General features: G+C 48.4%; 1 protein-coding gene across 2 annotated transcripts; it reads left to right on the forward strand.

The window, feature by feature from the left end:
• Window positions 1-449: 449 nt before the first annotated feature.
• Window positions 450-12,329, forward strand: SDCBP2 (syndecan binding protein 2). 2 transcript variants are annotated; one of them, XM_063300026.1, is made up of 8 exons: window positions 450-534; window positions 1,198-1,223; window positions 4,871-4,993; window positions 5,726-5,887; window positions 8,164-8,339; window positions 8,774-8,945; window positions 10,587-10,678; window positions 11,826-12,329. In XM_063300026.1, the coding sequence occupies exons 1-8, from the start codon at window positions 450-452 to the stop codon at window positions 11,878-11,880; spliced, it is 891 nt and encodes a 296-aa protein (XP_063156096.1). In that variant the 3' UTR covers window positions 11,881-12,329. The 2 variants fall into 2 exon arrangements, with proteins under 2 accessions (XP_063156096.1, XP_063156095.1); XM_063300025.1 differs by lacking the exons at window positions 450-534; window positions 1,198-1,223 and having other exon boundaries at window positions 4,788-4,993.
• Window positions 12,330-14,800: the final 2,471 nt, after the last annotated feature.

Below are 14,800 nucleotides of genomic sequence, written 5' to 3' on the forward strand. Positions count from 1 at the left end.
CCCTCGGCTTAGCGGCTAGATTAAGTCACCCTTTCTCAAAGACTGCGGGAGACTGGATTAATCAATCACAGCAAATTAGGGCCACCAGTTAGAGTATTCAGTTAGATTGAATTAAAGCCACTAATCTGGAGGCTGCAGAAATGTTTCTCCAGAAAGCTCAGGGTGCAGGAAGAGATTGGAGCCCGATTAGAATCTGTAGATAAGAAAAACAGGCGGCATCGGAAAGTATTTGTTTTGGAATGTTTACTCATTTATGCAAAACTGGTTTAAATGCACACAATTGATTTGGATGTCTTTAATTGGCTGGTTGCCTGAAAAGAAACAGGAGCAGCTGAGCCCCAAGGAAGTCTTCCCTGGAGAGAAGCTGGTGGTGGCTTCTGCGACGATCCTCCCTCGAAGGCGTCCGCTGTGCCTTTCCTGCTGGTGTCCTTGTAGGGACAGCCTCCGCCATGTCGACCTTGTATCCATCGCTGGAAGATATGAAGGTGCACCGGATCCTGACGGTGAGGGCTTTTTCTGCTCCCAGCCCCCCAAATCTCTGCAGAAGCCACTGCTAGGGGTGGGGCAGGGAGCAGATTCAACGCAAGGGAAAAAGCAACAGACAGACTCCCTTCTGGATCTTAAGAGGTGTCAACTATTGCTCAACAACTACAGGCAGTCCTCGCTTAACAACCACAATTGGGACCAGAATTTCAGTTGCTAAGTGAAGCGGTCATTAAGTGAATCCAACCCAATGTTACGACCTTTTTGTGGCGGTCATTAAGCGAACCACACAGTCACTAAGCAAATCTTGCAGCTCCCCATTGATTTGGCTTGCCAGAAGCTGGCCAGGAAGGTTGAAAATGGTGATCATGTGACCGTGTGATGCTGTGACGGTCATAAATGTGAACCAGTTGCCAAGTGGCCAAATCGTGATCATGTGACCGCTGCAACAGTCATAAGTGTGAGGACCAGTTGTAAGTCATTTTTTTAGCACTGTTGTAAGTCTGAACTGTCACTAAATGAATGGTTGTTAAGTGAGGACTACCTGTATAGCAAAAAGAATTAATGTTGTAACAATTGGCCATTTCATTTTCAACAAAGGTCTTTAAAGCTGGATGAAAATTTTATTTATTTATTTATTTATTTATCGAATTTGTCACATCCCATCTCCTCCAACTGGAGGGACTTGGAGCTTCAAAAAGGGGCTAAAAACACCAGCCCCTTCCCCATTGTCCAGCTGTGTCACAACTGGATATCTTCCCTTTCTCCAGCTGATCAACCCATAATTCCTCCCAAAGTATTGAAGAGGCCTTGGTAGCTGTCCTAAATGGGAGGACCAGGGGAGTGATGTCATTGTTGCACCAGCCCATTGGGAGCGGGAAGTGTTAGCATCGTTGCCAAGTAAAATGCAATGGGATAATTTAGCTAGCCACCCTTCTTGTTCTCCAACTTTTGTCATCTAGTACTCTACATGTGCTAGACTTCAACGCCCAGAACCTGACGGTAAGATCTTGCCAACGGTGGAACTGTTTTTCCTAACAGTCAATCAAATTTGTGTCCTGCACTCCGTGACATCCTTTCAGGAGCTCAGTCATTTTTCTCTGGACTCAACATGGTCCTCCTTCCATCCCCTTCAGAAGACTTCATTTTTAGCCCCTGGATCACCTTCGTCACCCTGTTCCTGGTTCAGATGGGTCTGAATCCAGGCACAAAATCCGAGGTGGGGTCTGCCTGGAGCAGAATAGAGCATCGCGGTGCTTTCTCATGACTTGGAGACTCTGCTTCTGTTGAGGCACCTAAAATAGCCCGGGGCCTTGCTGCTGATTCATATTTTCTGTTTTCTGTTGCCACAGAAGTAGGACCAGAACCAGTGGGTATAAGTTGTACCTTTCCAGATTTCATTTCATATAAGGGAAAAACAACTTCTTGAGAGTAAGATCCTCCTGACCATAGAACAGTCTAGCTGTAGAGGTGGTGGGTTCTCCACCTCTGAAATTTTGAAGAAGAGGCTGGACAAGGACCTCTCATGGATGGTTGAATTGGATTTTTTGCACATTGCAGAGGGTTGGGCTACATGACCCTTGCGGTACCTCCAACACCACAGTTCTATAGCCAACGTGGTCCTGCTGGGTAGGGATTACAGACTTTAAAGTCCAACCTATCCAGAGAGCAGCTTTCTCTAGATTGTGCAGTTGAGGCAATCACCAGACTGATACTGAGCTATGATATCTCAGAGGATCTTCCATGGCAGATGTGTCATGTCCATGCAAAATTTTTGTCTTGTGTCTCTTGGGATTGATTTTTGATTATGTGCCATCAAATCAGTGTTGACTCTTAGCAGCCACACAGATAGACCTTCTCCAGGATGATCTGTCCTCAGTCTCGTTCCTCAGGTCTTCCAACAGTGCACCCATCACCACTGTAATGGAATCCATCAGCTTACTATTGGTTGTCCTCTTCTTCTTTTTCCTTCCATGTTTCCCAGCATTATGGACTTCTCAAAAGAGCTTGGTCTTCACACTGATTGACTGATAATGTGCCATCAAGTCACTGTCAACTCTTAGTGACTATATAGACCTTCTCCAATACCTAACCTGGTTCTTAAGGTCTCATAGTGGTGCCCCCATCACCATTATAATTGTCCATCCACCTTGCTGCTGGCTGACCTCTTCTCTTCCCTTCCACCTTTCCCAATATTATTAACTTCTCAAACCATATCATAGATATGATCATAGAATAAATCAGTGCAGAGTTCTTACTTGAGGGATAAATGACCAGGCATAAATTATCATATTTTGGACACAATATAGCTCTCTGGAGAAGTCCATAATGCTGGGAAAGGTGGAAGGGAAGAGAAGAAGAGGATGACCAGCAACAAGGGGGATGGACTCACTTACAATAGCAATGGGGGCACCAGGCTGAGGGCAGAAGATCTATCAATGTGGTTGCTAAGTGTGAACACTGACTTGATGGTACATAATCAACCAATCAATGCCCATCTGTAATATGGCTCAGGTAGCTGGAAAGAAATGAACTTGTTGGACTAGGACTGGGGAGACCTGGGTTCATGTCCACCTCAGCCATGGAAACTCACTGGCTGCCCTTGAGTCACTCTTTCTCAGACTGGCCCACCTCATAGGATTGTTGTAGTGGAGAAAAAGTGAAGGCAGATCCCCACGGAAGCTGCCTTGAGCTTTGGGAAGAAAACCTGACAAACAAGCATGCAGTCAGGCATCCCGGAAACAAAGGAAACCAAACGTTGATCAAATTCTAATGGCTTTAACACAACATGCACAAAGCCACTTTTTGTGTGTGGGCAGAAGGAGGCCAGCCAGAAGCTGTAATCCCAAGGCTAAGGAGGCCTGTGCAGTGGGCACTGCACCGGTGTTCTCCCTGGCCTTAATAATTGGCAGGCCATCAGGAATATCCCACTGCACAAAGCTTGTAGGAACCCAGTCTTGTACTCCAGGAGCATTTTTGCAGAATCCTTTGTGAAGAGGATACGCAAGTGGTGACTATTGCAAAGGGCAGGGCAAGGGCCTTGCATGTGGTCCACCGCCTCGTTCCTTCAAGGGGATGGCAAGAGAGGGAAGTCCTTTAGGGATGAGACCAGGAGATCTGTGCGGCCTTCTCTTTCAGCTTAGGGAGCGTTGTGTCTAATTTCTTTTTGCTTTTGTCATTCTAGGCCCAGGCCAATGCTGTAGGCCCACACCCAAGGGCCCCAGCCACATCACCCACTGCGAAAGAGATGCCTGAGCCACCCAAGGCAGATGGTAATGTAGTTCAGACATCAGCAAAGTGATCTCTTCTATTGTGACATGAACATTCCTAGCCAAGAGCCCACAACTTTTTCAGATGAATGCTTCCTTCTGAAGTTGGCTCATGCCACAGGCAGGATGATATTTTTCTCAGCAGCTCAAGGACTTGGTCTGGATAACTGGGCAGAACTGGGAACAGGTGGACCCAAGAAGAGAATTGTAGGGGCTTCCAAGTAGGGGCTTCCAAGGGATGCGGTGGCGCTGCGGGTTAAACCGCTGAGCTGCTGAGCTTGCCGATCGGAAGGTCGGTGGTTCAAATCCGCGCGGCGGGGTGAGCTCCCGTTGCTAGTCCCAGCTCCTGCCAACCTAGCAGTTCGAAAAGATGCCAATGTGAGTAGATTAATAGGTACTGCTTTGGCGGGCAGGTAACGGTGTTCCGTGTAGTCATGCCGGCCACATGACCACGGAGGAAGTGTCTTCAGACAAACGCCGGCTCTTCGGCTTTGAAACGGAGATGAGCACCGCCCCCGAGAGTCGGACACGGCTGGACTTAATGTCAAGGGAAACCTTTACCTTTACCAAGTAATTCTGGGATGGTCGTGAACATGGCTCACAGCATGAAGCGAATTGCTTGTGAATGGGAGAGAACTTGGCCATAACTTCCAAGAGAACTTTCAGACACGCTGGTTTTGAGAGGAGTCTGTTTGCCCTGATGTTTTAAAGAAGTAGCTGGACAGCCATCTCTCAAGGGTGGTTTCACTGGTTTTCTCGAACTCTGCAGAGAGGTGGACTAGATCAGTGTTTCTCAACCTGGACAACTTGAAGATTGTGGACTTCAACTCCCAGAATTCCCCAGCCAGCCTTCTGGGACTTGAAGTCCACGCATCTTCAAGCTGCCAAGGCTGAGAAGCTGCCTTTAAGCAAAACTTGGGAACTGTCCATGTTCAACAGTGTTCTTGGAGCTCACATCAGCTGATGTGGATGTTTGGCCCTTAAAGATAACTTGGGAAGGTTCATTCACTCATGCACACCATCCGGCAAGTGGTGAGCAGAGATGGGCACAGGATCTAGTGTTCTCTTTGTGGGCCAAGACCCAAATGTACTAACCAGCCAGTCCTTTGAATTAATAGCCTCCTTTTCCTTTTCCAGCAGTTTTGTACCCAAATCTCGCTGATCTCAATGATTACATGGGCCTCTCTCTTTCCAGCGAGGAGATCCAGAAGAACCTGGGTCTTGTCCCGACAGGCAATATGGTAAGCATTTCTGAGTGCAGCCTTTGGAGGTTGGGAGGTGTTATGTGCCGTTTCTCCCCATAGATTCATGTTCGTGCAGGAGGTGGGTCAGTTTGCACAATTATGCCCCTTATGGATGGCCAACTATAATGGTTGTTTCTTCCTATACATGTGTCCCTGCTTCTAACCTAGAAGTTAATCTCTGCAGAAGAAGGCTACGTAACATCTGTGAGGGATGAAAGCTATGCGTCTCTATGGCTACACAAGGGAAGACTGTCTGGCTCTCTATTCTTCATTAAGAAGAGTGACACCATCATCCCTATTATCAGAAAGCTCTCTGAGGGTCAGGTGGCTGCTTGTGACTCACTGCTGGGTGTTGACTTGCTTAGAAGTTGCTTAGGAGGAACATCACGTAGGAGCTGCTTGGGAGCTGTCCTTCTTGGGCTCTTGAGTACCAAGATTAGTTCTGCGTCCCACCAACATGCCACTGTTCAGACATGTAGGGACAACGGGGTGGTTATGAAACCATTCCCAGCTGACAAAGTTAGGTTATTGGCTTCCTAATTTGCTTCAGTAAATATTACTTAACAGAAGTTCTTGAATTTCTTGAGAGTGTGTTTCAGTGGTTTGGTCCTGCTGGTGGTTAAAGTACGAGGGGTTGGCATTTAACCCGGGTCCCTCAAGCTCCTTCTTGATCTGGGGAGAAGTATTATTTCTTTCTGCATTGCTTCTTCAACTTGGCTTCCTTGGCAGGCCGTGGCTCCATCTTCCTCGGCTCAAGGCCTGTTGGTGGCTCCAGTGACAGGAAGCGACGTAGGGATGCGCCGAGCAGAGATCAAACCAGGCTTGCGTGAGATCCATCTGTGCAAGGATGAGCGTGGGAAGACAGGACTGAAGCTGAGAAGCATTGATAAGGTCAGTTTTGAAAAGGGGCTCCTAAGCAGCAAAAGTGTAAGATCTGGGCAAAGATCTGGACCATCACTGGAATGCCACCGTCCTCCAGCTGGTCTTCTGAGGTGGATCTGGAGGGAGGGTTAAAATAGTAAGACTGATAGGAGTTAGCGGTTTTTATCTGCCACAAATTGGTTTCATCTCCTTTGAGAGCTGGCTAAACCAGTGGTAAAATACTTCATCCATTTGAGTTGATTTAAGGAGAGGGGATTATTTCTCTAATTGTGAGCTACTGAGTTAATCCCTTGGGAAAGTTGCTCTCAAATGAATGTTTGAGTCAAAAGTTTAAGTTTCCTAACAAAATGTGAGAGGATCATCCTCTAGGGCTCCCTTTTGACTGTCTGCTTATGCACATAGACGTAGAGACATGCACACACCACAATTCTCTGAAAATCACCTTTGCCTTATTTAGCTTTATTTACCTTCTTAACACTCAAGTTTCCAGGGCCCATCTTAGTCCAGCTTTTTGTTTTGCTCAGGGCCCAACTAAGATACCCACCTTGGGGTTGCTCACAACCAGGAGAGGGAGATGCCCTTACCCGCTGCTGGTATTGGGAAGCAGGCTGCCCCGACCTGCAAGGCCAATAGAGCCCTTGATAGAGCTGTCTTCCCTTAATTTGTCCAATGGCCTTTTAGGGCCAGATTATGGCAAATTAGAAGATTGTTGGGTGCCCACAAGCAGGATTTATTTTGTGACTTCAGGCCAGTTTTGACTCCTGGCCACTGCCTGGACAAGTCCCTGCAGTTTCCTTGGCAATCTTTTCAGGACTGGCTTGGAGGGACTGGCCCAAGGTCACTCAGACTCCAACTCACCCCTTCCCAGTTTTGAGCCTGGTGCCTTAAACCACAACAGCAAATTGGTTCTCACAAGAAGGAACAGCGTGCTCCCTATCAGCCAAGAAAGGGGGGCGAGTAATTTCAGAGTACAAGTAAAACAGAAAAAACAGCAATAGAAGCTTTGGGCAGCCATTTTCACTTCCTGCTGGGTCTGACTATTTTTCTCCTGATCCGGCTTCTATTTCCTAGGGAGGCTGTGGTCTTCTGGAAACCCATGGGATGGAGCCCCTTGCCTGCTCCCTGATCTCTTTAACTGGACACCTTAAAACGCTGAAACTGGGACCTTCAGCAGGCCAGCCCTGAGCTGTGTTTTTTCACATGTTCTTAGAGCCAGGAGCATCTGCAGAGAGGGGACATCAGGAAAGCCAAGAGGGTGGCCCCGGCTGTGCCATCAAAAGCCTCACCGCTTTTTTGTGTGTGTGATCCAAAAAAATCAAGATGCCACACAAAAAGGTGTGGCCACCATCTTGACTTTTCTGACCCCCCTTTATGGACAGTCCTGCCTAGATCTCTTCTGAATCTTCTTTTGGCCAATTTCTACATTAGTTCTATGTCTGAGTGCTGCCGGTTCAAAAGGCTGGTGCTGACCTTCAGCCATTGTACGGTGTTCGGAATGACTTAATTTCAATTCACATGCTTGTGTGAGTGGCTCACTTGTGCAATCTGGGTCGGTCAGATTCTCCTCGTGTTACAGTGCAATCTCTGCCTCACAATTTAGGACTTTTCCCTTTTGAGTTCCTCTTCCTGAATCCATTTTGAGCTCCACTGGAATCTGATCTCTTCAAGTCTTTTTTTCAAAAAATCTCCTTTTGGCAGGACCTTCATGAAGCTGGAGGGATCTTCTTCGTCATCATTACTATAGATTTATATTTATACAGCTGGCTGGTAATAGGAAATGCCTCATATTGACAATTAAAATCTCTTATTGCTGATATTCATTACTACTATTTTCCCCAAAGCTAGACCCAAGATTATATTTTCTCCCAGTTCTGTGAAAATTCAGCATTTGGACCAGGGGCGTCCGCAGGGGGTCAAAAAATTCAAGATGTCGGCCCCTACCTGGATTTGAACCACTTGAGGCTGCCACCTTGACTTTTTTGACCCCCCTGGATGTCCCTGCCTAGGACGCATAAGTGGGCCTTCTCTGTGCCCTATTGAACGAAGTCAACGGGGTTTTCTTCAAGGCATCAGTTATAAAATAGGTTGTCATTCAGAAGCCACAGAAATGCATAGAAAGGTGTGAGCATTGCTCCCTTACGGTCCCACCTGCTGAGGCTCCTGTTCTTTCCGCATCTGCAGTCACGTAGATGGGCCACCAGCGTGGTTCTTCGCACAAGGCTGATATATCCCGCAGTCTGGAAAACCGCCCGGGGGCCTTTGCCAACCACCATCCTCTCCCACAGGGGCTGTTTGTGCAGCTGGTCAAAGTCAACTCTCCAGCCGCTCTGGCGGGGCTGCGTTTTGGCGATCAGATCCTACAGATCAACGGGAAGGACTGCGCTGGGTGGAACATGGACAAGGCAAAGCGGGTGCTGAAGAAGGCCTCGCCGGAGAAGATTGTTATGGTGGTTCGTGACAGGTGAGGAATGGGAACTGGGGACGGTGGTCAGACGGCTCCATTTTGTACCCAGTGGGGCTACATTCCCCACCTATGAGATGCCACATTTGCGGCTTATGCTCTTTGCCATAAGTGTGTCTGGAAAAGCTTGATGACCCCAAGGAATTCCTTTTGTGGTTTCTGTGATGACCATAATATTCACAGAGGGCCTTTCCCCGTTTTTTGTGATTTGGTCAAGGCATCACAAAAGATTGCATTTGCCTCTCCTGAAAGGGATGCAGAATGCTCCCTTTCAGGCAATGTCAGGGCCAGCCATACGTAATGGAACCTACCGAGACCTTTAGAGTGGCTTCCATACCCCGCCTCAGCTCTTGGGTGAGAGCAACCGACGTGCTGAATGCAGCATTCAAGGAAAAGCATGAACGTAGATCTTCCTCTGCGCCCGTGTCTGCTAGGCCTTTCCAGCGAACGGTGACCATGCACAAGGACAGCACCGGCCACGTGGGTTTCGTCATTAAGAAGGGGCGGATCACCTCACTGGTCAGGGACAGCTCTGCAGCCCAGAATGGGCTCCTCATCAACCATTACATCTGTGAAGTGAACGGACAGAACATCATTGGCCTGAAGGTGAGCCCTGAGGCCAGAGAATTGCTGATGCTTTAGTGGTGGTGGAAGAAGCTTGAATGACTTGAACCCTGTTCAGAGTCTTCAGGACTAGAAACTTGCAATTTGTTTTCCTTTTAAAGCTGCATTTTGCACCCAGTTTTATAGTCCATATAATATCATTCATTCATCATTCATCATCCATCCATCCATCCATCCATCCATCCATCCATCCATCCATCCATCCATCCATCCATCCATCCATCCATCCATCCATCCATCCATCTATCTATCTATCTATCTATCTATCTATCTATCTATCTATCTATCATATTTTTATCACTGCCCATCTCCCCCACATGGGGGACCCTGGGCAGTTATATCAGTCTGGACCTAGGACGCAGTCAGGAGTGGTGAGGAAGGAGGAAGGAGCCAAGTTGGTTGTGTTCAAAACCTCTGTGTGTGTGTGTGTGTGTGTGTGTGTATTTTGCATCCAGTCTTATAGTCAGTGGAGCAGATTCATGCATCTCTGTTTTTCAGCAGTGCTGTGGGGTGTTTTTATGTACAGCACTGAACTCACAGAATCCCTGAGGAGTTGGCAGGATGGTGCCTGAATTATTTATTGATCCTGTCAGCGCCTATAGTGTTTTGGACAGTAAGAGAAGCAAAAAGAAAACGGGAAAAAGAAAAGAAAGTTTGCTGCATGTCTTGGGGACCAAAAATCAGAGGGCATCTGGTGGCATCTTTTCCAACTACAGGTAGTCCTTGCTTAATGACCACAATTGGGACTGGAATTTTGGTTGCTAAGTGAAGCAGTCATTAAGCAAATCCGACCCGATTTGATAACCTTTTTTGCAGCAGTCGTTAAACAAATCATCATTAAATGAACCGTGTGGTCATTAAGCAAATCATGCAGTTCTCCATTGATTTTGCTTGTCAGAAGCTGGCTGGGAAGGTAAACAATGGCAATCACGTGACCACGGGATGCTGCAACGGATATAAATGAGAACTGGTTGCCAAGCGCCCAAATCGTGATCACGCAACCGTGTGGATGCTGCAACAGTCTTAAGTGTGAGGATTGGTTGAAAGTAAGTTTTTTCAGCACCATCGTAAGTCCGAACTGTCACTGAATGAATGGTTGTTAAGCGAGGGCTACCTGTAATGAATTTGATTAAAAGGCGGAAGCTTTTAAAAGCTTCCGCCTTTTAATCAAGTTTGTTAATCGGAAATGGTGCCAGCAAACTCCTCCTGATTTTGGGCTACCAAGGACTTGCATGTCTCTTTTCCTATTTCTCTTGGGGGTGTAAGAAGATTGATCAAGGGGGATGGAACGGCAGATGTGAATGACTGCAGAGCTTGGTGGCTCCAGCTGGCATTGAGGCCAGGAGAGACAGAGGTGATTTTAAAAGAAGGATGGATTTGGGAAGGGTTAACCATTATTCTGTTGAAGCAGAAGGATCAAGCGTAGAGGAAAAGAAATGGAAGACCCCATCAGTCTCCTTTCGCAACCTCAAAGCAAGACTGAAAGTGTGTGTGTGTGTGTGTGCGTGTGAGCAAGAGGCTCACTTGTGCACTTCTGCTCTGCTCTGCTCAGCAAAGCAAACACCCCCCTCCCCCGCTTTGCAGTGAATAAGTAACCTGATTCGTAGCCTCTCCCTTCTCAAGGACAAGGAGATCACGGACATCCTCGTGAACGCTGGCAAGATCATCACCCTCACCATCGTCCCTGCGGTGATCTACGAGCATATGATTAAAAAGTACGTCCCCAAGGGCTGAATTAGCGGGTCTGGGGAAGTTGGAAAATTATTGTGGGGAATTTCTGGTTTAGTCTGCACCCAGCACCCTCCCAGTCCGTCCCTAGACCCAGACCGGACCAAGCGCACCAGGCACTCAGTTCCAGCTAGCAAAAACCATAGCTGATGTTTGTTTATTAAACATAAGCAAACAACAAAAAATCCACTGGCAGAATAGGACAGAAGGAAAAGTTGGGGGAGAGAGAGACATGAACAGTGAGAAGGCAAGAATTTGCACAGTCTGTAGCAACGTCTCTCGGAAGGCACAGGAGTTCCCAAGCTGATCACTCCTGCGGATAAATAGCACAGAGTCCCAAAAGGAGTGCCCTTTGGTTATTCCAGATTTAAACCTTTTATATATATAATGGCAGCAGAACACAGATGGAAAGTAGGACACCAGGTGATCCCTCTTCTATTCTGCATCATAAAGTAAGCAATTTGGTGGAAGAGGGAGCACATCTTGGGTTCACCTTTCACCTGGCTTGGAATGCTTTCATACCCCGAAGCTAAGAATGAGCCAATCTGTGGGACTGTAACCCAAGAAGGTGCCCACCAAAGACAAGATTTGACATTTCAGAGCAAATGTCCTTTTTTAGCTGTTGAACCCATTCTAGGGCAGACCTGACCATTTTCATACGTTTTCAAAATGGCAGGAAAAGGAGCTGTTAATTGGGGCCTGCCTTCTTAACTTTTTGAATGGCTGCAAATTTAGGATTAATTCAGGAAGGCTGGCCTAAAATCTGCCAAGCCACTGGCCCAACATCCTGTTTCCAACAGCAGGTAGCCTCTCTGCTGGTATTCAAGACCAATACCTCTTATCCAAACTTGCTAGATTTGCTAATTCTGCCCCATAAATTGCCTCTCCCTCCCCTCTTCCAGTTACTAGCTTTTTAAAAAAGGCTATTCCGACCAATGGCCAACAGAGTTTGTGCGAAAAATAAAACAGAAAAGCAAGCCAACTATCCCTCCCCCGCTTCCATCTTCCTAAGTCTCGGTCAAGATGGACAAATATTGGAAGGGGAGAAGCCAGTTGTGACGTTCTTTAGACCGATCCCAGTGGATTTTTCTTAAACCGAGGCTGATTCAGTTTCTTTCCTTCTGTTTTTGTTAGGCTTTCAAGTGGACTAGTGAAATCTTCCATGGATCATTCGGTCCCTGATATTTAAAGGTTTTTCACTCCCTCCACCTTTCTTCTGGCACGAGATGCACCATGGACTGCCCTGGAATTTCCTGGAATTATTCCTGGACTTCTTGTCTTCCGAGTCGCTTCAGGAGAGGAGAAAATGGACAAATACATTCCTTCAATCTTTTGTGGGGGTCTTCAAGGACGCTAGATTTCCAGATACGCAGGGGGAGGCAAGGCTGACATACATTTGAGCTTTATAGGCCTATGTAATTATCTTTTCGTTAACTTGTGGCCCCCAGACAAAGTTTTTAAATCTTGCAAGTGTGGCTATTGCTCCTGGAGAAGGAACGGAAGCTGCCAATTCTCATCTTTACAGCCCAGATGTGATTTCGAGAAAGTTCAATTGCTTCTGGTGGCTACTGCTGGAACAGCCCAGGATGGCCTTAGCCATGCGTGTATTTTTTTAATAAACCCACAGACACTCAGCCATTAATCGAGGACTCATTTATAAAACGTACACAGATCATTATGGTTGGGCAGTCCTTAGTGGCATTTCAAGACCTGTTGGAGGGCAGATGGGGTAGACAACCTGCCGATGCTAAACAGCTCCGGGTTTGATCGGGGCCCGGGTAGGAACTGACCAGGGTCCAGCTTTCTTTTACACGTCAGTAATTGCCTGGCCATCAACCGGTCAATCGCAGTTATAGCTTCTGCCTAGCCTTGTCTAAAAGCAGGTGGGATTGAGAAACAGTTCTGCTAGGAGTAGCATTAGGACTTGTTTGCAGGATGTAACGCAAAAAGCCACATAAAGGACGCGGGAGGGGTAACCGGGGGCCGCCCACTGTTGGAGGCATCGTTCGTTCCGTGCGTCAGGAGTAACAGGGTCGATGCTCCTCAGCCCTCGGCTGGGCTCAGCTGCCGTGACTGGTGAACTGGAGGGAGGGTCAGGGAGACAAGCTGAGCCCCCCCTCCTTGGTTTGGAGAGGGTGTCCCCCGCTGGAGTCCCTATGAAAGCAGAGACCTCCAGGGACCCAAACAATATTTTTTATTACAGCCACCAAACAGACAAAAGTTACAGGACGATGGAAATTAAAATCCAAGGAAGAGCATACAGCTTTTCAGTTCTGTATTTAAAAATATATAGACATTTTCTTTCAAATATAGTTGTACATTTATTTCTTGGCAGAGCTTTGGATAGCCTAACAAACTTGTACACATACCCACAAAATACATGACACACGAGGCGTATTTCCTAGCATACCAAACAAGTTTTCCACCAAATTCCATCTCTTTCGCTTCCTATGCCAAGACTTGACGATTCAACAGGCACAGCTGCCACCCCCTTGGATAACCAACCTGCAGAAACTTCCAACTCCTTTGCCCCCTCCTGAGCTCTGGCACCCTCTGTTGCCCCCCCCCATCCCCACCTCGGGGGGATACTGGAGGTTCACGTGTCCTCGAGGAGGTTGCTTCAAGTCCAGGCCCACGACTGTGCGGACGGGCTGCCCACCTGCAGGCTCGGCTGCTGACCCGGCTGCTTGAAAGAGGGCCTGCGACCGACTGTCCCCAGGACACACAGCTTGCGTGGCGGCCAAGCCGACGTAAAGCAAGTCCATTCCAGGTGGCCCCGCTAAGGAGCACCGAGGGTTGCACCACTTGGACCTCAGGGCCACAGAAGACAAGCCGTGGGGGGCAAGTTTTGAAACAGACCCCAAATGATGCGGAAAGGGGTGTTGCATACGACTTAGGGGATCTTGAGCAGGTGGATCTTCCTGAAAGGCTTCCTCTTGCTTTAAAGCAATCCAGCCTTTTGGTGGCCACCATGGGCCAAGGCTCATTGCTCTGCTGGAAACAGAGTCCACCTCCAGGGGCTGAGCAGCAGTGCCAAGGGGGAAGAGGTCTCCCAGCTGTTCCTGTTGGGGACCCCCAAGCCTGGGGCTTCGTTCTCCCTAGCCGAGACCACCAGCAGTGCAATTCGGCCAGGCTGAGGGGTGAAAAGCCCTTACTCCATATTTGCTGACCTTCCCTTGTCTCCTGTTCCTCTTCTGCTCCTCATATGGCCCCTCACCAGGGAACGCTCTGCACTGCCTCCTCCCCACTGTCTCTCCACCCACCCCACCTCACCTCTTTGGGCCTTCAGGAAATGCCTTGCACCGTGAAGAGGGTCTGTGGCAGAAACCCCTCCTATTGCAGGGTCTGCTCCCACCCAGGTGGACGATTGGGCTGATGGAGGGCTCAGCTCCGGGGAGAGAGAACGCCTGAGCTGGAACGCTCTGCTCCAAACAAGGATTGGCGCCAGCTCGTAGCTTATGTCCACATGGCTTGTTTGGGATCGGACTGATGGCCAGTCTTCTTGCACAAGGTTGGGTGTTGACACAACACAATCTCCACGATGCCCAACGTTCTCCAGTGCCCACCCGCTGAGCTCAGTTACAAGTCGGGCTCCTGAACGTGCCAAGCAAGTTGCTACTCGGCACAACAAACCAAGGCAAAGGCTGCAAGCGGAGTTATGCTGGAGAGGGCCGGAGTGAGGGAATTTGCTGCTGAGCTAGAAGCCGTTCTGCGTGGAGAGGTCAGTTCAGACCCAAGGATCTGGCTTCTAGCCCAGACGCAACTCTCCACCCGGAAGGCTGCGTATTTTGCGCCTAGTGGCGCCGAGATGCTTGTGAAGAGGGCAGAGAACAAAAGCAACGCCCGTTAAACAGCCTGACTGACTTTTGTCACTCCGCACGCCTCACTACCTGAGTCACAGCCACGATTTACATCTTGCTAGGATGTGCCTGGTTGGCCCACCTGCATTGTCTCATCTAATGTGAGTGGCAGAGAATATGTTTCTTTTTGGGTCTGCGGAGCACTTTCACGCGGAATCTGTGCCCCGGTCAAAGCCTGTCCCCAGACCTGCGAGCCTCCCCAGAGTTGGAGGAAGCGGCGGAGTGGCCTTCTGAATTGCTTCACACCGC

This window comes from Candoia aspera, chromosome 3, assembly GCF_035149785.1.
Source record: "Candoia aspera isolate rCanAsp1 chromosome 3, rCanAsp1.hap2, whole genome shotgun sequence".
In the NCBI taxonomy this organism is placed as follows: Eukaryota; Metazoa; Chordata; class Lepidosauria; order Squamata; family Boidae; genus Candoia; species Candoia aspera.